Source organism: Balaenoptera ricei, chromosome 15 (genome assembly GCF_028023285.1).
Source record: "Balaenoptera ricei isolate mBalRic1 chromosome 15, mBalRic1.hap2, whole genome shotgun sequence".
Classification (NCBI taxonomy): Eukaryota; Metazoa; Chordata; class Mammalia; order Artiodactyla; family Balaenopteridae; genus Balaenoptera; species Balaenoptera ricei.
Genome location: NC_082653.1, coordinates 26,358,160 through 26,377,047, shown reverse-complemented (window position 1 = coordinate 26,377,047; position 18,888 = coordinate 26,358,160). Strand labels below are relative to the sequence as shown.

The window sequence follows — 18,888 nt, the reverse complement described above, 5'->3', positions numbered from 1 at the left end:
CCAGGGAAGCCCTCAGTGGCGTTTCTTATTCCCAAGTAGCACAAGCCCAAACTCGGGCAAGTTTGCCATTTTAGCCACAACTTTATTGACCTACTGTTTACTAAGAATCCAGCAGAGAGGCAATGATTTAAAACAAGAACAAAAACATGTTCTGTTTCTGTCTATACTAATTGTATAACCTTTAGAAAACTAGAGAGAAGAAAATAAAAAATGCTGGTCGTTTCATTTAGAGAAAGCCACTGCTTGGGTGTTTTCTGTGCTCACATATATTTGTATATATTCCAGCTTTTTTTCACTTAACATTAAATTGTGGATATTCTCTAGTGTCTTCCACTGTCTTGGAAATAATTACGTTTAATGGCTGTATACTGTTTCTTTCTGTAGATATGGTAGAGTTTAATATCTTCCCAATTTTGGGACATTTAGGTTATTTCCAACTTTTCTTTCTTTTTTCTTTTTATAATTCTCAGCTTTTTTTTTTAATTTCTTTTTTTTTTAATATATATTTACTATTTTAAAAAAATTATTTATTTGTTTATTTATTTATTTTTGGCTGTGTTGGGTCTTCATTTCTGTGCGAGGGCTTTCTCTAGTTGCGGCGAGCGGGGGCCACTCTTCATCGCGGTGCGCGGGTCTCTCACTGTCACGGCCTCTCTTGTTGCGGAGCACAGGCTCCAGGCACGCAGGCTCAGTAGTTGTGGCTCACGGCCCCAGTTGCTCCGCAGCATGTGGGATCTTCCCAGACCAGGGCTCGAACCTGTGTCCCCTGCGCTGGCAGGCAGATTTTCAACCACTGCTCCACCAGGGAAACCCTCTTTTTTTAAAAATAAATCTATTTACTTATTTTTGGCGGAGTTGGGTCTTAGTTGTGGCACGTGGGATTTTTTTTTGTTGTTATTAAGTTTTGTAACCTTTCAGATGATTGTAGAAATGTACAGGCATACCTCGTTTTTTTGTTGTTTTTGTTTTGGTTTTTTCTTAAATTTATTTACATTTATTTATTTATTTAGCTGCGTCGGGTCTTAGTTGCAGCACGTGGGCTCTTTGCGGCACACAGGCTTCTCTAGTTGCGGCGCGGGATCAGTAGTTGTGGCGTGTGGGCTTAGTTGCCCAGCAGCACGTGGGATCTTAGTTCCCCGACCAGGAATCGAACCCGTGTCCCCTGAATTGGAAGGTGGATTCTTTTTGTTTTTTTTTGGCTGCGTTGGGTCTTCATTGCTGCACGTGGGCTTTCACTAGTTGCATCGAGCCAGTGCTACTCTTTGTTGCCGTGCGTGGGCTTCTCATTGTGGCTTCTCTTGTTGTGGAGCACAGGCTCTAGGTGCGCGGGCTTCAGTAGTAGTGGCACGCAGTCTCAGTAGTGGCACACGGGCTTAGTTGCTCTGCGGCATGTGAGATCTTTCTGGACCAGGGGTCGAACCTGTGTCATTGGCAGGTAGATTCTTAACCACTACGCCACCAGAGAAGTCCCTGGAAGGCGGATTCTTAACCACTGGACCACCAGGGAAGTGCCCACGGATCTTTAGTTGTGGCATGTGAACTCTTAGTTGTGGCATGTGGGATTTCGTTCCCTGACCAGGGCTCGAACCTGGGCCCCCTGCATTGGGAGCACGGAGTCTTAGCCACTGGACCACCAGGGAAATCCCTCCCCTGTGAGATTTAATCTCAGTTTTATAGATAGTCAGACAGGCTCGATGTGAAGTTGTACACTGAGACAGAGTTGCCCAGGAGTCATGCTTATTAAACATCAGTTGCTTTGTTAGTCGTAGGCACTGGCTGTTAGTCTTAGATCCGCGCTGCTTTCCCCCTACTTTCTGTTAATTTCCTCAGTTTCACTGCCACATCCTCATTTGTTGGAGGCTTTTAAAGCACTTGTTTGCCTTGTGATTAATGGGGGGGGATGAGGTCATCTTAGTGTTCATTGGAGCCAGCTTTTTCACCAGCAGTTTCTCCCTAAAAATTACCTCTTTCTATTATAAATATACTCCAAGATGTATTTCACTTAGTTAATTCAAAAATGAGATCTCTTTTCACATGTAGATAAGTTGTATATGTGCTGATCTGGCTTCAGATTTGTCTCAGACAGGGAGCTGTCATGAGTAGTCAGGACTGGGCATGAAGAGACTTCAGTCTGCACTGAGCCATGTGACTTTGGACGAGCCCCATAACTTTTTAAAAAAAAATTATTTTATTCTTATTTATTTATTTTTATTTCTTGGCCGCTCCATGCAGCATGTGGGATCTTAGTTCCCCAACCAGGGATTGAACCCACACCCCCTGCATTGGAACCACGGAGTCTTAACCACTGGACCACCAGGGAAGTCCCGAGTCGCATAATGTTCTGGTTCCTCATCTATAAACTGGGGTAGTAGGATCTGGTTCACTTTTTGTGCTGTTGTGAGGCTTACCTGTAAAAATAGCTCTCAGATACTGATTCTGCACCAGACCCTTGAGGTGAACCTAGGTCTCTCAAGGGGCAGGACACATTCTCGTTTTACACAGGAGGAGACTGCACGGGGCACAGCTTAGACGTTATAGAGCCTGATTTTTTTTTTTTTTTTTAAATTTATTTATTTATTTTATTTATTTTTGGCTGTGTTGGGTCTTCGTTTCTGTGCGAGGGCTTTCTCTAGTTGCGGCAAGTGGGGGCCACTCTTCATCGCGGTGCGCGGGCCTCTCACTATCGCGGCCTCTCTTGTTGTGGAGCACAGGCTCCAGACGCGCAGGCTCAGTAGTTGTGGCTCACGGGCCTAGTTGCTCCGTGGCATGTGGGATCTTCCCAGACCATGGCTCGAACCTGTGTCCCTTGCATTAGCAGGCAGATTCTCAACCACTGCGCTGCCGGGGAAGCCCTAGAGCCTGATTTTGAACCCAGGATCTTTCTGACCACACAGCCTGTACTCTTTTCTGCTGTATACATGCTCTGTCTTTTTAAAAGAAGCATTTGGAGGAGAGTTGAACAAATGTAAATTACATATTATCAATTATAGTGATATTGTCTCATTAAAAATCTGTGAAGAGTTTCAACTTTGCCTGCTGCCTGCCGTTTTTCGTATCCTAGATAAAGGGCTTTTCCCCAGTATAATGTGCAGAATACTTCTTTTTTTTTTTAAATTAATTAATTTATTTTTGGCTGCGTTGGGTCTTCGTTGCTGCACGCAGTCTTTCTTGTTGCAGTGAGCGGGAGCTACTCTTCGTTGCGGTGAGTGGGCTTCTCATTGTGGTGGCTTCTCTTGTTGTGGAGCATGGGCTTTAGGCATGTGGGCTTCAGTAGTTGTGGCACGTGGGCTCAGTAGTTGTGGCTCATGGGGTCTAGAGCACAGGCTCAGTAGTTGTGGTGCACGGGCTTAGTTGCTCTGTGGCATGTGGGTTCTTCCCAGACCAGGGCTCGAACCCGTGTCTCCTGTGTTGGCAGGTGGATTCTTAATCACCAGGGAAGTCCCAGTGCAGAATACTTATGCACGTGATTTATAAACAAACTTCTGTTCACAGCTAGTTCACCTTTTGAGAGCCGTGTGGGACTTTTCTCAGAGTATGTAGAAGGTTGTGTTGTGTTTCACATTGGTCTTTAGGAAATGGGGTCTCAGCTTCAAGTATGAGACCAAACAGGATGAGCCGCAGACACCGTGTCCCCGAAAAAGGTCTGCTGCCTGGGGATTGGAGTCAGAGAGAAAGTGAGGCTCCTCAGATCCTTGTGTTTACTGAAGCCCGAGGAGAATCCGAGTGACGTTTAACACTGGAGCCTGGTCCCTCCTGGTCTTACCTCTGATGTCTCAAGGCCGACTTTTAATGTCTGCATTAATGACTCCTCACAGCCTTCTATTTCCAAATTTTATTCATCCTTTAAGATGACTTAAGCCTCATCTACTTCCAAAAGTCTGAACACTTTTACATTTAATAGAGTGTTTCCTATGTGTAAAACTTTGAGGACTCTTAATCTAGAGTTTTCTGATAGGAAGGCATCTATCCTTTTTTTTTTTTTTTGGCTGTGACAGAGCATGTGGGATCTTAATTCCCTGACCAGGGATCGAACCCATGCCCCCTGCATTGGAAGTGCAGAGTCCTAACCTCTGGACCGCCAGGGAAGTCCTGAAAGGCATCTATCCTGTGTAGAATATTGACTTCAGCTTTCATCTAATTCTCCAAGGGACCCTTGACCCAAAAGGGTTGAGAGCCAGTGCACTTGAGATATTGCAGGCTTTTGGAGAAGGGGCTGCATTGTGCCCTTGTGTGTTCTTTGCTAGTAGCACAGATCCTGGTAGAATGGGGCTGTGGCAGTCAGCAGAGACTTGGTGGTTGGTGCCATGACACAGTTGGTCCAACCCTAAGTCTGTCTGCATTTTCCAGCCACAGATTTTACATGGACCTGTTCTCCTGCCCCAGATCATTGGGACAGCAGCCATGTAAGAGGGGTCCTCTTCTTCTTCTTTTTTTTTTAAAATTTATTTATTTTTGGCTGCATTGGGTTGTCGTTGCTGCACGTGGGCTTTCTCTAGTTGTGGCGAGTGGGGGGGCTACTTTTCGTTGAGGTGGGTGAGCTTCTCATTGCGGTGGCTTCTTTTGTTGCAGAGCATGGGCTCTAGGCGTGCAGGCTTCAGTAGTTGTGGCTCGCGGGCTCAGTAGTTGTGGCTTGCAGGCTCTAGAGCATAGGCTCAGTAGTTGTGGTGCACGGGCTTAATTGCTCTGAGGCATGTGGGATCTTCCCGGACCAGGGATTGAACACACATCCCCTGCATTGGCAGGTGGATTCCCAACCACTGCACCACCAAGGAAGACCTGAGGGGTCCTCTTCTTACCCTGCTTATGTTGCCAGCCTTTGTTATTAAGGCAGAGACTGGAAGGAAAGCCCCTTTTAACCTCTTCTGAAACAAGCTGAGACAGCTACAGGCCAGGAGTTTTGAGCCCTTTTGTAAAAAAGCAGCTGACAGACTTCTTTGTAAAAAACATTTACCTTCTTTTTTTGTGTTCTGATTATAAAAGTAATATTCATTGTAGTACGTAATTAATATTTTAAAAATAGAATGTATTCAGTACCAGTCCCCAGATATGGCCACTGTTCAATCATTTTTGATCTATAAAACAATAACTTTGTATGGTTTAATCTAATACATTGTGTTTTCTTTCTATTTTTTAATATTATTTATTTATTTAAGTTATTTATTTTTGGCTGTGTCAGGTCTTAGTTGTGGCACGCGGGATCTTCGTTGAGACACGCGGCATCTTTCCTTGCATTGTGCGGGCGTCTCTCTAGTTGTGGCATGCGGGCTCTCTCGTTGAGGCACACAAGCTTAGTAGTTGCGGCTAATGGGCTTAGTTGCCCCATGGCATGTGGGATCTTAGTTGCCTGAGCAGGGATTGAACCCACATCCACTGCATTGGAAGGTGGATTCTTTACCACTGGACCACCAGGGAAGTCTCCACATTGTGTTTTCTTCTAGTCTTTTTTTTTTTCTATGCATATATATTAAGATGGATATTTTTACATATATGAAGACATTTTATAGATATGTTTTTGTATCTTGCTTTTTCTTGTAATATTAAATCTTGAGCTTTTCCCCCCACAATTTAAAAAAAATGTGCTTTGGGGCTTCCCTGGTGGCGCAGTGGTTGAGAATCTGCCTGCCAATGCAGGGGACACGGGTTCAAGCCCTGGTCTGGGAAGATCCCACATGCCGCGGGGCAACTGGGTCCGTGAGCCACAACTACTGAGCCTGCGCGTCTGGAGCCTGTGCTCCGCAACAAGAGAGGCCGCGATAGTGAGAGGCCCGCGCACCGCGATGAAGAGTGGCCCCCGCTCGCCGCCACTAGAGAAACGAAGACCCAACACAGCCAAAATAATAAATAAATAAATTAATTAATTAAAAAAAAGAGTTCTATAAAAAAAAAATGTGCTTTGAATGCTTGCATAATATTCTCTTAGGTGATGGTGTGCAGATTATGTAATTGATTGCTCCTACTTTGGGACATATAGGTTGCTTCCACTTTTTACTCTTGTAAATAAAGTTACACAAGTTTCATGTGTAAATCTTTTCTGTATTTTTTTAAAATTGGTATTACTTTATTAAATTCACTTTTTTTTTTTTTTTTGCTGCACTGGTAGCTTGTGGGATCTTAGTTCCCTGACCAGGGATTGAACCCAGGCCCTCGGCAGTGAAAGTGCAGAGTCCTAACCACTGGACTGCCAGGCTATATTTTTTAAAAAAATCATTTCCTTAGGTTGGCTCCCCATGTGTTTATCAGCTGCTTACATTTTTTTGTGTGAATTGTCCAGTTAATTTGTCTATTTTTAGTGGGGTCTCAGTGTTTTTCTTTGTTAACTCTGTTTCAGTCAGAGTGTAGCAGCATGGTATACCTGTTTCTTCCCTGATTCAGGAAATGCTTCTTTATTCCAGGGTAGGGTGTTCTAATATGGTGTATAATGACATGGAAAAGAGCAATGGACAGGGAGTCAGGATACCTGGGGTCTGGTTCTAAGCTTGGTCTCTTGACTCTGTAGTCTTTGGCTACAGTTTTTGGTCCTCAGTTTTTACATTTATAATGGCTATAAGGATTCTTCTATCTCTAAAATAAAAGCAACATTCTTCAAGCAGGTTTTTTCTGAGAAGTAGATGACTGCCGTTTTGAATGGAAAGTCCCACAAATGGCCTGAGAATTTAGTAAATGCACATTATTTTGCTGGTTCAGAAAGCATATCTTTCATGTGTAAAGCAGTGCTGTGGGTATAGATGCTTAATAGATTATCTTCTGTGTGTGTGTGTGTTTTAAGTTGATTTGTATGCATCAGGATCCAAATCAGATCTGTACACTGCAATTGGTAAATTATGACTTTTAAATTTCCTTTATTTTACTTATTTATTTTTGGCTGCGTAGTCTTCGCTGCTCCAAGCAGGCTTTCGCTAGTTGCGGCGAGTGGGGGCTACTCTTCGTTGCGGTGCACAGGCTTCTCACTGCGGTGAGAAGCTACTTTTCCTTGAGGTGGGTGAGCTTCTCATTGCGGTGGCTTCTCTTGTTGCGGAGCACACAGGCTCTAGGTGCGCAGGCTTCAGTAGTTGTGGCGCCTGGGCTTCAGTAATTGTGGCTCGTGGGCTCTAGACTGCAGGCTCAGTAGTTGTGGTGCATGGGCTTAGTTGCTTTTGCGGCATGTGGGATCTTTCCGGACCAGGGATCGAACCCGTGTCCCCTGCATTGGCAGGCAGACTCCCAACCACTGCGCCACCAGGGAAGCCCAGTGCCTCCATTTTAAAAAGCATAAATATTGCTAATTCATTGCCTGGTACAAAATTCCCACAGTATATTTCTGTTGGATGAGTAAATAAATCAGCCACCTCAAGAATCAGGCTTTTGGGCTTCCCTGGAGCAACTAAGCCCGCTTGCCACAACTGCTGAAGCCCATGCTCCTCAACAAGAGAAGCCACCACAATGGGGAGCCCGCACATAGCAACGAAGACCCAATGCAGCCAAAAATAAATAAATGAATTTATTAAAAAAAAAAAAATCAGGCTTTCACTTTCTGGTGCTCCTTTCTACTAAGCATGTCACTCAGGTCATTGAAGTGCTTCTGCTTTCTTTGTATCTTTCCAAAAATAATGATAATGGCACTGTTTTTGCCAGATCTGGCAGGGAGCCAATTTGGCCTGATGTAAAATAAGTTGAATATGCGTATTAAGGCGGCCTCGTTCTGCACAACACCTATTGCTTAGTCGCTGGATTTCTTGCCTCCTTTCCTGAAAGGGCAGTAAGTGCACATGAAGCCTGCCCTGTATTAGGAGAGTGTATTTTGGTAGGCATTAGAGAAGTAACATTCCTGGAAATATTAAGTGCCAAGAAAACACTTTTTGGGGGTGGTGATGGATAAAAATGGGCAAATGGAGGAAGGAGTGAAATTGGGGAGCAAATGGGATGAAATATATGCAATAATTTCTTATAGTGGCCTTTAAAATTGAAAAAATTTAAATGGAGGAACACAAAAATGTCTTCTGTTCAACTTTGTTTATAAAATGATAGGTAAGTTTATTTAGAGATGTAAAAAGCTCAGGGAGGCAAACATCTTAGAAAAAACTTTTTTTTTAAACCTGTGTCAGAGGATGGATCTTTGAAATACTGGGGAAATCCCTCCTCCCGCTGACATTCATTTTTCTTTGTAGTTGTCATTTTTTTTTTTTTTTTAAAGAATCACTTTACTTTTTTTAAAAAAATTATTTATTTATTTATTTATTTATTTATGGCTGTGTTGGGTCTTCGTTTCTGTGCGAGGGCTTTCTCCAGTTGCGTAAAGTGGGGGCCACTCTTCATCACGGTGCGCGGGCCTCTCATTCACGCGGCCTCTCTTGTTGCGGAGCACAGACTCCAGACGCGCAGGCTCAGTAATCGTGGCTCACGGGCCTAGTTGCTCCGCGGCATGTGGGATCTTCCCAGACTAGGGCTCGAACCGGTGTCCCCTGCATTGGCAGGCAGACTCCCAACCACTGCGCCACCAGGGAAGCCCCTGTAGTTGTCATTTTATTGTCATGCTGGTTTTCTTATAAAGAATAGTTTTAAAATTTCATGGGAACATTCCTCTTCTCGTCATGGGGTTCCAGGTTGCAAGTGTGTTGTAGAACTTACCAGGTAAAACCACAGTCCTATTATCAATTTCGAAGTCGAGTGGTAATGAAGCTTTGGGGTTTTGTAGGTCCACTTCACAACTTTTAAAATTTAGTGGGTTAAGCAGGTTTGGGTAAATTTTCACCCTGCTGCTTTAATAGCTACTGCATTTAATGACCTAGTGTGTATTTTCTTCTGTTACTCATTCAGGGGCTGCCTATTGTCAGTTTATGGACATGCTGTTCCCTGGCTCCATTGCCTTGAAGAAAGTGAAATTCCAAGCTAAGCTAGAACACGAATACATCCAGAACTTCAAAATACTACAAGCAGGTTTTAAGAGGATGGGTGTTGACAAAGTAAGTAAACTTTATTCTTTCATTTAGGGTGTTTCTTAACTAGTGGTAATTACTAAGGATACAGATTCTGGGCCATGACTTTGGACATTTTTTTCTTTTCCCAATTTATATGGTTATCTTTTCTCCAGTTAACAATTTACTGGGAGCAAAGTTTCCCTCTGCTTTCCTACCCCCGGTTCTCTTACTGTCTTCTTTCTTCATCATGAAGTTGGTAACTGTCTGAAAGATCAATCTGTAAATCTGTACCCATGATTTTTTTTTTTAATTTTATTACTGTTTAATTTCTATTAGTCTGAGGTCTAACTCGTTTAATCTCTGAATTTACTTCTGTAAAGCATACCATATGGTAGAATAAGTAGCTCTAATAGAGAAGATTCTAGAACTTGATTTTTATAGCAAAGTACAAAGAAGATGGCTGGCAGGTGCTGGAATGTTCCCTTTTGCCCCCAAGGTTATTTGAAGCTACCAGAAACACAGACCACCAGGCTTCATTAGAGTAAATAGCTTTGTTTTAGTAGATAACAGATTATTGCAAAATTAAGTAGTTTCCCCCCATTAGAAGGGGCTTATCCTTTAAGCCATTTTGGGGGGGGGGGACATTCTTTTTAGTAAAGCTTGTAATCGTCCCCTGATTATCTTGCTGCTGTATCTGGTTTTTATTTACTTGGAAATCAGTTTTACTTTTATTTTAGTTTTGTCTCTGTACAATATATAAAATACACATTTGTGTTGGAAGAATATCATTTAGTTATCAGGCATAGTTTAAACTAGGTGTAGCTTATTATACGCAGTAATTTTTCTTTTTCTTTTTATGGAATTTATTTTTTTGAATAAGGAAAATTTCTGAAGTATATAAGTTAGAGAGAATAATGCAGTGATCTCCCATGTACCTCAGTGATTATCAACTCATGGCCAATTTTGTTTCATGTATACCTCTACCCCACCCCCTGTACTCGTGGATTATTTTGAAGTGAGTTACATAACATTTTATTTGTAAATGTTTCAGTATCACACAGAGAAATTTTTAAAAATTATTTGCTCAGATGGGTGGATATAGTTCAGATTGTAACTGGAATCCTTGAAGAGTTAAAAGATAGTTAAGCTCTGGCCAGCAGTCCCACCATTTGAAGTAATACCTGGTAACACAGTATTCTGGTACAATAAAAAACTTACAGGTCCTTTAAAGTATGTTTTAATAGGACTGGAATTACTTGAAAAACATATCATTTTGTAGAAGTCTATCCCAGGACTGATTCCATACCTTGACCTATTTTTAAGACAATTTTTTTTAGCACAGTTCGTCGTGGATGCCTGTGGTTAGTTTGTGCTCTGGATTTCATACCTTGTGACAGGCACCATGGCCGTGCAAGTTCCATGGGAGCTTTACTCTTTACAGTGGAATGACATATCTTAGGATGTGTATATGTGACTTATGTATGATACTTGTTTCTTTTGCATTTCTGATTTCTTTTGATGGACTTAGAGGGGGACTGGCTGTTGTTAAGTTCTCTGTGGAAGGCAAATTGAATGAAACTTGCTCTACAAACTTCCAGGGGCTTACTTAGCACTTAGTTCTTGCCTCTAAAATATTTTTTTCTCCTTTGGCAGAGCCTTATACTGATTTGATGGACATGTTTGATGCTTGCCAGAAGCTTCTTCTAGCTTTTGGGCTAAATAGTCTTGTGTTTCTCTACAGATAATTCCTGTGGACAAATTAGTAAAAGGAAAGTTTCAGGACAATTTTGAATTTGTTCAGTGGTTCAAGAAGTTTTTTGATGCAAACTATGATGGGAAAGACTATGACCCTGTAGCTGCCAGACAAGGTCAAGAAACTGCGGTGGCCCCCTCCCTTGTTGCTCCAGCTCTGAACAAACCGAAGAAACCTCTCAGCTCTAGCAGTGCAGGTAAAACAAACGAACAAACAAACCAAAAAAAAACCCAAAAACCCACACACAAAAAATACCATTTCCAAATACATTCATTCTTATAGTATTCAGTCAGAAGGGTTTGGGTAGCCGTAGGCTTAGGGAGCTTAAAGAGCGTAAGCCCAGCCATATGGCAGAGGCATGGATTGTGGCATCAGGGTCCTGTGTTTGTTCTTAGATCTCTGGAGCCCTGTGTAATCACTTCACCTCTACCCTGCTGTTTCCTCCTTTGTAAAAGGGGAATTTCAGTACTTGTCCCTAGAGGGCTGTTCTTGAGGCCTGAATGAGTTACTGTATCGATTTTGCCAACACACTTTAGTTGTATGGAATAGAAGTCCCTCAGGTTAGCTCACATAAAAGAGAGTTAGTTTGAACACAAGGGCATTTCATCTTAGAGCCCTCGGATGGGAAGTTGCAACCATACCTGAACTCCCAGGCACTGAAGGAGCTTTCTAGGTCTCTTGGGGACTGCTCTTGGCTCTGCGTCATTGTTCTGTCTGCAGACCAGCTTCCTGTGCTTACTCACGGCTTCCCTGCCCTCCCTAGAGTGCTAAGTTCTGTGATGCCAGCAGAATCTAGGAGTCAGGGGGAGGCTGTTTTTAGAGACTTTCTTTAAAAGTCTTGTCCTGGTGGGTTTCCCCAAATTGTTTGCAGTAGTACACTCACAGAACATATACTTTGGGGCAGGGTGGATGTTCTGCAGGTGCTAACTCCTTCTCAGAAGGTGGCAAGAACGTCAGTTAAAGTCGTGTAGTACCTTGAGAGAGAGGCTGATCCTTCTGGTAGGCAGAGAGGGACATTAAGTACTTTGTAATTTTGATAGCTTTATTGCGCTCTGATTCACTCACCATACAATTCACCCATTTAAAGTATACAATTGAATCGTTTTTAGTACATTCATAGATGTGTTCTACTATTGCCATGATCAGTTTTAGAACATTTTCATTACCCCCCAGAAGAAACCTCATGTGTGCTTAATAGCAATCACTTCCCATTTTCCCCCCAACTCTCCTCCCTCCCTGCCAATCCTAGGCAACTACTAATCCACTCTCTATGGATTTACTTATTCTGAACATTTCTGAATGGGATTATAGAATACATAGTCTTTTGTGTCTAGCTTCTTTCATTTAGCATAATGTTTTCAAGGTTCATCCATATTGTATCATATATCAGTACTCCATTCCTTTTTATGGCTAAATAACATTCTATTGTATGGTTGTAGCATATTTTATTTATTCATCAGTTGATGGTGATTTGAGTTCTTTTCATTTTTTAGCTTTTACGAACAATGCTGCTATGACCATTCATATACAAGTTTCTGTGTGGGCGTATGTTTTCTCTTGGGGTATATATCCAAGAGTATATACCCTTTTTTTAAAAATAATTTTTTTTTAAACATCTTTATTGGAGTATAATTGCTTTACAATGGTGTGTTTCTGCTTTATAACAAAGTGAATCAGCTATAAATATAGATATATCCCCATATCTCCTCCCTCTTGTGTCTCCCTCCCACCCTTCCTATCCCACCCCTCTAGGTGGTCACAAAGCACTAAGCTGATCTCCCTGTGCTGTGCGGCTGCTTCCCACTAGCTATCTATTTTACATTTGGTCGTTTATATACGTCCATGCCACTCTCTGACTTCTTCCCAGCTTCCCCTTCCCTTTCCCTGTGTCCTCAAGTCCATTCTCTACATCTGTGTGTTTTTTCCTGTCCTGCCCCTAGGTTCTTCAGAACCATTTTTTTTTTCTTTAGATTCCATATATATGTGTTAACATACAGTATTTGTTTTTCTCTTTCTGACTTACTTCGCTCTGTAGGACAGACTCTAGGTCCATCCACCTCACTACAAATAACTCAATATCGTTTCTTTTTATGGCTGAGTAATATTCCATTGTATATATGTGCTACATCTTCTGTATCCATTCATCTGTCAATGGACACTTAGGTTGCTTCCATGTCCTGGCTATTGTAAATAGAGCTGCAGTGAACATTGTGCTACATGACTCTTTAAATTATGGTTTTCTCAGCATATATGCCCAGTAGTGGGATTGCTGGGTCATATGGTAGTTCTGTTTTTAGTTTTTTAAGGAACCTCCATACTGTTCTCCATAGTGGCTGTATCAATTTACATTCCCAGCAACAGTGCAAGATTCCCTTCTCTCCACACCCTCTCCAGCATTTATTGTTTGTAGATATTCTGATGATGGCCATTCTGACTGGTGTGAGGTGATACCTCATTGTAGTTTTGATTTGCATTTCTCTAATGATTAATGATGTTGAGCATTCTTTCATGTGTTTGTTGACAATCTGTATATCTTCTTTGGAGAAATGCCTATTTAGGTCTTCTGCCCATTTTTGGATTGGGTTGTTTGTTTTTTTGATATTGAGCTGCATGAGTTGCTTGTATGTTTTGGAGATTAATCCTTTGTCAGTTGCTTCATTTGCAAATATTTTCTCCCATTCTGAGGGTTGTCTCCAAGAGTATATACTCTTGGAGCAGAAGTCTTGGGTTGTATGGTAACTCTGTGTTTAACCTTTGGCAGAACTACCTGATGGTTTTCCAAAGTGACTGAATCATTTTATTTTCCCATCAGCAGAGTATATGAGGGTTCAGATTTCTCCAAATATTGAGTACTTTTATTCTTTAGCTTCTTAGAATGGGGAACTGCATAGATAACCCTGTGCATTTCATATTTCAGATGCTGCTAACAGGCATGTGGAGACTTGCATTAAGTATTTAGTCTTCAGGTTGAACATATGCTAGAGATCCTCCAGCGGAAATGCCTGTTACTGTGGGTGAAAGGCCTGATAGTTATTGAACAGTTTGGGATGTCAGGAAAATGAGATATTTCTAAGCCTGGCATAATGTACAAGCTTTACAAAATACTTGCTGAATGAATAAAATAATGAATGATAAATTTACCTTGAGGTAGCCCATTCTTGATTATTCTTAATTATTTTAACTTGTAGATAGATTGGCCCCTTGTAGCTTTTTCCTCGTCTTTGTCTGCTTTGGCCATTCATACTGAGAGAAGTCTTTAAGTCCTGGTCAGTGTGCTGCTTTTCTCTCCTAACCCTTCTAAACACCTTTTAAAAGGGAAGCAGGATGGGGTTTTGAAGTCATTAGTGGTCAAAGCAGGCTCTACCCCCTCATCTTCCCAATCCAAGGAGCCTGAGGTTCTGAGTTAGGAGGCACCTTACTTTCCAGATGGGGAATTGTGGGCACCCCACAACAGCTGGGACTGTGAGCTCCTGTCCTGAAGTTTTCCTTTGCTCCATAAAGCTGCCCTGTCTGTGGATGTGGTTGGAGCTGGGTTAAGGTAGATCATCTGTATGTACCAGGATGACTTTGCCTCTTTCAGATGATAGTCCTGTCCACCCCAGCGGAAAAAAGGCCACGCCAAAGGACTTATTCCCAGCACGAAAGATCGTGGCTAAAATTGGTACTTGAGTGTGCTGCCAGGATGAAAAACCACTTTGGGCAAACATGGGGTGCAGTCTTGCATGCTGGGCTCTCTCTGGTGGGTCTCCTCACTGCATAACTGTGGAGGGCAGTTGGTCACAGCCTCCTCTTGTTGTCTGGTGGGTTCTTTTTTGTCTTGAAATTTCTCCTCTTAAAAAAAACAACTCTGCTCCTCTCAGCTCCACAGAGGCCCATTGCAACACACAGAACTACTGCAACCCCTAAGGCTGGCCCGGGCGTGGTGCGGAAGAATCCTGGTGTGGGGAACGGGGATGACGAAGCAGCCGAATTGATGCAGCAGGTAGGCACCTCATGTGTCCAAGACAGGAGCTGCCTTGGGGGAAAGGGTGCTTGCTGCCCTGACCAGGGAGGCTTGTCCGTGTTCTTGTGGGAAGACATGCCTTGTCTGCATACCAAAGCAGTCCTCGTGACACCTGTGAGCGCTTTGGAGCTGGTGGGGACTGCGAGCCTGGAGGTGACGATGGAAGAGAGGGGTGCCAGGCTTTTCTGAGCGCTGTTAGATCTATTTCTATTAGTAACCGATGTCTGTTTGGAAACCTGCCCATACGATGGAACCCTGTTGAAAGTGTTTGGAACGCTGTCAGGGTTCTGTGGGATTTGGAGAATGTCTCCTGAATTTTGGCTCTGACAAAAGATAGAGTTCCTTTCTAAATGGTAATTTAAAAAAAGATTCCGCAGTCTCTCTGCTGAAATCTTGGGCCACTAGAGTATCAAGTTGAGAGTGGAACTGGTATGCAAAGCCTATTGCTTTTCTGTTCTTAATAGGCCAATGATTTGAAACATCTTCAGGATTAAATATCCTGAAGGTACTTGGGAGAGGTCTCTGTAGATCAGAACAAATTTTAGACTTTCAGAGATTTTCTCACTAATTCTTATCGTTGTTTTATTTGTTTGTTTGCTTTTGGATGATTCTCTTGATTCATTCCAGATTTAAAATCAAGGATGCTCTGTGATTCCTGTGACTTTGGGATTGAACCCTGTTACTTTCCTTTTAAAAGCCAAGTCCTAAAGCCTGGAGGAAATGGCCTCACTTTAATCCAGAACCTCTTGTGACCCAGATCATACTTCTAGGAAATCAGAACACAAAAGCCTGCTCAAAGATCACATTTGGTTTTTTTCATTCTTTGATTTGTGTGTGCCCCATGGTCATAGGTGCCTTGGGAGTGTGGAAGTGACTGGGTCACCATCCCCATTGTTGTGGCAGCTTCAAGCACCCTGTGGGCACTGTCACTGTGAGTGCATAAGTCCTGGAGAATAAGGAGCCTTCCCTGTAACTGTTGGTGTCCAGGCACAGGTGTACACAGGAAGCAGTCTCAGTGAGAAATAGGGTAAAGAGGTGTCAGTGCCGAGGCCCGGCAGCCAGCACTGGGTTGGCCTTGTGCTCTCCAGGAGAAGATGCAGTGGGTTCCATGGGACTGCTGTTCAGCTGTGTCCGGTGTGAGGGAGCTCTGGCTTTGGGTTGTGTAGATTTGGGGTGCATCCTGGCTCTGCCACTTACCTTCTACTTGGGGCAAGTCAATTAACCTCTCCAGATTCACTGCCTCGTATGCAGTGGGGCTAATACTTTGGTCACGGTAGTTGAGCGGATTTCGTGAGCTGATGTTTTGCCAAGTACCTGGAAGGGTGTTTGGGATAAATGGGGTAAATGGCAGTGGATGAAAGACAGTTGTGATTGTTATGGTTCTTGTCTGTGGGCTTGATAGAGTGAAATAGGTTCTGAAGTATGTTTTAAAAGTTCACAGGAGTTAGATTTTTTTTGGTGAAATACACAACTGTTAACAGCAAAAACAAAACTACCATTTTTAGAGTGTGAGCGCCAGTGCTCTACTAAACATTTTCTTTCATTTTTGCAGCAGCCGTGTGAGGTGTTACAGAGGACAGTGCGGCTCGGAGAGGTTAAATAGCCTGAGTTGGGGTTTGGACCCAGCTCACAGCCAGCTGGTCCAGCCCTGCCTCAGAACTGATTTGTTTGGCCTGAACAGGGTTTTGATTTTTATTATTATTTTTTTTAATATGAAGGATTTTAGGTTCTTTCCAGGTTGCCAAAGTCCTGAGCACACCCTGTTACTGACTCCCATGGCTCATTTACATGATGTCTCTAACCCTGAAAGTATTTGAAGTGGTGACCCTTGATAAAGGTGTGGAGGTCTGGGGGACACGACTGATGGGAAAGTAGAGCCACATGGGCTTGGTGGGCTAAGAGGAGAACAGTGTATTCTACACAAATTACCTTGTGGTGTCCATAGCCTTTGGGAGATCTGCAATGATTCCACACTGTTAAGTCATCCTGGAGAAATGTTCTTTTAGTTGATTTTAGTCCAGAGCAGTGCTGTTCAGTAGAAATAGAATGTAAACCAGAAATGTGAGGCACATATAGAACTTAAAGTTTGCTGGTAGCCACATTGAAAAGAGTAACAAGAAGCAGGTTAGATTAATTCAAATAACACATTACCCAATATATCTAAAATATTAGCATTCTGACATGTGATCATTACAGATAATTATCAGTGAGATGTTTTACATTTGAACATTGTACTAGGTCTTTGTAATCCAGTGTGTGTTTGATCTTTACAGCCTGTCTCAATTGCACTGGCCACATTTCAAGGGCTCAAAACACCACATGTGGCTCATAGCTACCGTATTGGCCAGTGCAGGCCCAAAGCGTTCTCCTTGGGCTTCTTAGGTTACAGCTATTACTTAACTATAAGAGAGTGTTCTAAGAGTGACGCTGATTACTAATCACAGATTTTTAATAACCTTATAAATCACCAGTTAGGGGAGTGCCAAGTGAAAGCTGATGACTTACTGTATGCGTGTTGTTTCTTGTGGATTCATAGTTATTGAGTGATGTCAAGGAGGGCTGCTGCTTGGCCTTGTGGGTGGGACCTATCCGGCTCGGTTCTGGTGCCCTTGTTGATTTGTAGGCCAGAGAAGGGTTCAGTGGGTTTGTGAGGGAGGCACTAGTGTAACGTGTGTGTACAGATGGACTCCAAGCTACCGTGCCTCGTGAAGCTGTTTTAACTTCCCTTTCCTTCTCATGTGACTAGAAGGCCTCTTCCCTGGCTTGTGGACCTTGGGCTGAAGATCCAAGGCAGCTTCCACTCCTGGGGATAGTCTACTCTTGCCCTTTTGTCCCCTTCTTGTACTCACTCCACTTTGGGAGTAACTGATAGTTTAAGGAAAGGCAACAAATAGCAGTTAAAGCAGGGGTGGGGAGGGTGGGGGCAGATGGATGATTTCGTTTTGCTGGTGACTAGGTGGTGTTAGTACTTTATTGAAACTTTCAATTATTTTTATTTTTACTTATTTAAAAAAAATTTTTTTTTTTTGGTTTGTGTTTGTTTTAAATTTTATTTATTTATTTATTTATTTTGTTGTGTTGGGTCTTCGTTTCTGTGCGAGGGCTTCCTCTAGTTGCGGCAAGCGGGGGCCACTCTTCATCACGGTGCGCGGACCTCTCACTATCGCGGCCTCTCTTATTGCAGAGCACAGGCTCCAGACGCATAGGCTCAGTAATTGTGGCTCACGGGCCTAGTTGCTCTGCGGCATGTGGGATCTTCCCAAACCAGAGCTTGAACCCGTGTCCCCTGCATTGGCAGGCAGATTGTCAACCACTGCGCCACCAGGGAAGCCCAAAAATTTTTTTTGATTATTTTTTTGGCTGTGCAGAATGTGGGATCTTAGTTCCCTCACCAGGGATCGAACCCGTGCCCCCTGCATTGGAAGCGTGGAGTCTTAACCACTGGACTGCCAGGGAAATCCTTTCAGTTATTTTAAAAATGATTTCTGTGGTTGCTAAAGGAGTAGTGAGAGGGTGTCTAGAACCTTGATTCTAGTTTGGTCTTTTCAGGCCTTTGATGTTGAACATTGAAATTAAGTCTTTGACGGAATGGTCCTGGTGGTTCCAGTCACCTGCTCCTGGATCATCTCTGGATGCTTCTCAACTGCAGGTTCCGAAGGGACAGGATTTGATCCTTTGGTTGGGTCTGGCTTCTTCGTCAGGGAAGCTGGATAAGCTGTTTGCTTGTTTTTGCAGCTAGAAGTTCAGAAGGTGGACTAGATTTCTCTGGTGCTTCTGGCTCTCAGAATTCCCTGCTACCCAAATTGTTCTCAGCAGCTGCACCTTTGATTCCCTGGCTCGGCCTTCCATGGGGCCCTAGCCTGTAAGGCCTGTGGGGATTTATGCTACACCCTATGCCATGTAATTTGCATTCAGTGAGAGTTAAATTGAATGCACGTCATAGATTTGAGTATACTAGAACGAAGACATACTGTGCTTAAAATACACAAAGGGCTGTGAGAGTTGTTATGACTTCTATTACTTGTGGCTGGATAGAGTCCTGGCGCAAGCACTGAGATTTATTTCTTCATTGCCCCTTTGTGGAAATTAGAGTCCCTCAGTGGGGCTCCTGGAGGATCCTGCAGCACAAGTGGTGTGAGCTGACAGGATGCTCAGGGGAGCTAGCAGTGGAATGTGGTGGGGTCTGCTGCCTGCCTCTGCTATCTTCTCTCCCTTTTGAAACTCTCTTGGGAGAGAGA

General features: G+C 43.0%; 1 protein-coding gene across 1 annotated transcript in view; it reads left to right on the top strand.

Annotated features, from left to right (window-relative positions):
- Window positions 1–18,888, top strand: part of MAPRE1 (microtubule associated protein RP/EB family member 1) — a 28,685-nt gene that overhangs the window by 5,625 nt on the left and 4,172 nt on the right. Inside the window, exons 3-5 of the mRNA XM_059897237.1 lie at window positions 8,794–8,939; window positions 10,636–10,843; window positions 14,508–14,629. Coding sequence (XP_059753220.1) covers window positions 8,794–8,939; window positions 10,636–10,843; window positions 14,508–14,629 — 476 coding nt within the window. The remainder of the gene's footprint in view (window positions 1–8,793; window positions 8,940–10,635; window positions 10,844–14,507; window positions 14,630–18,888) is intronic.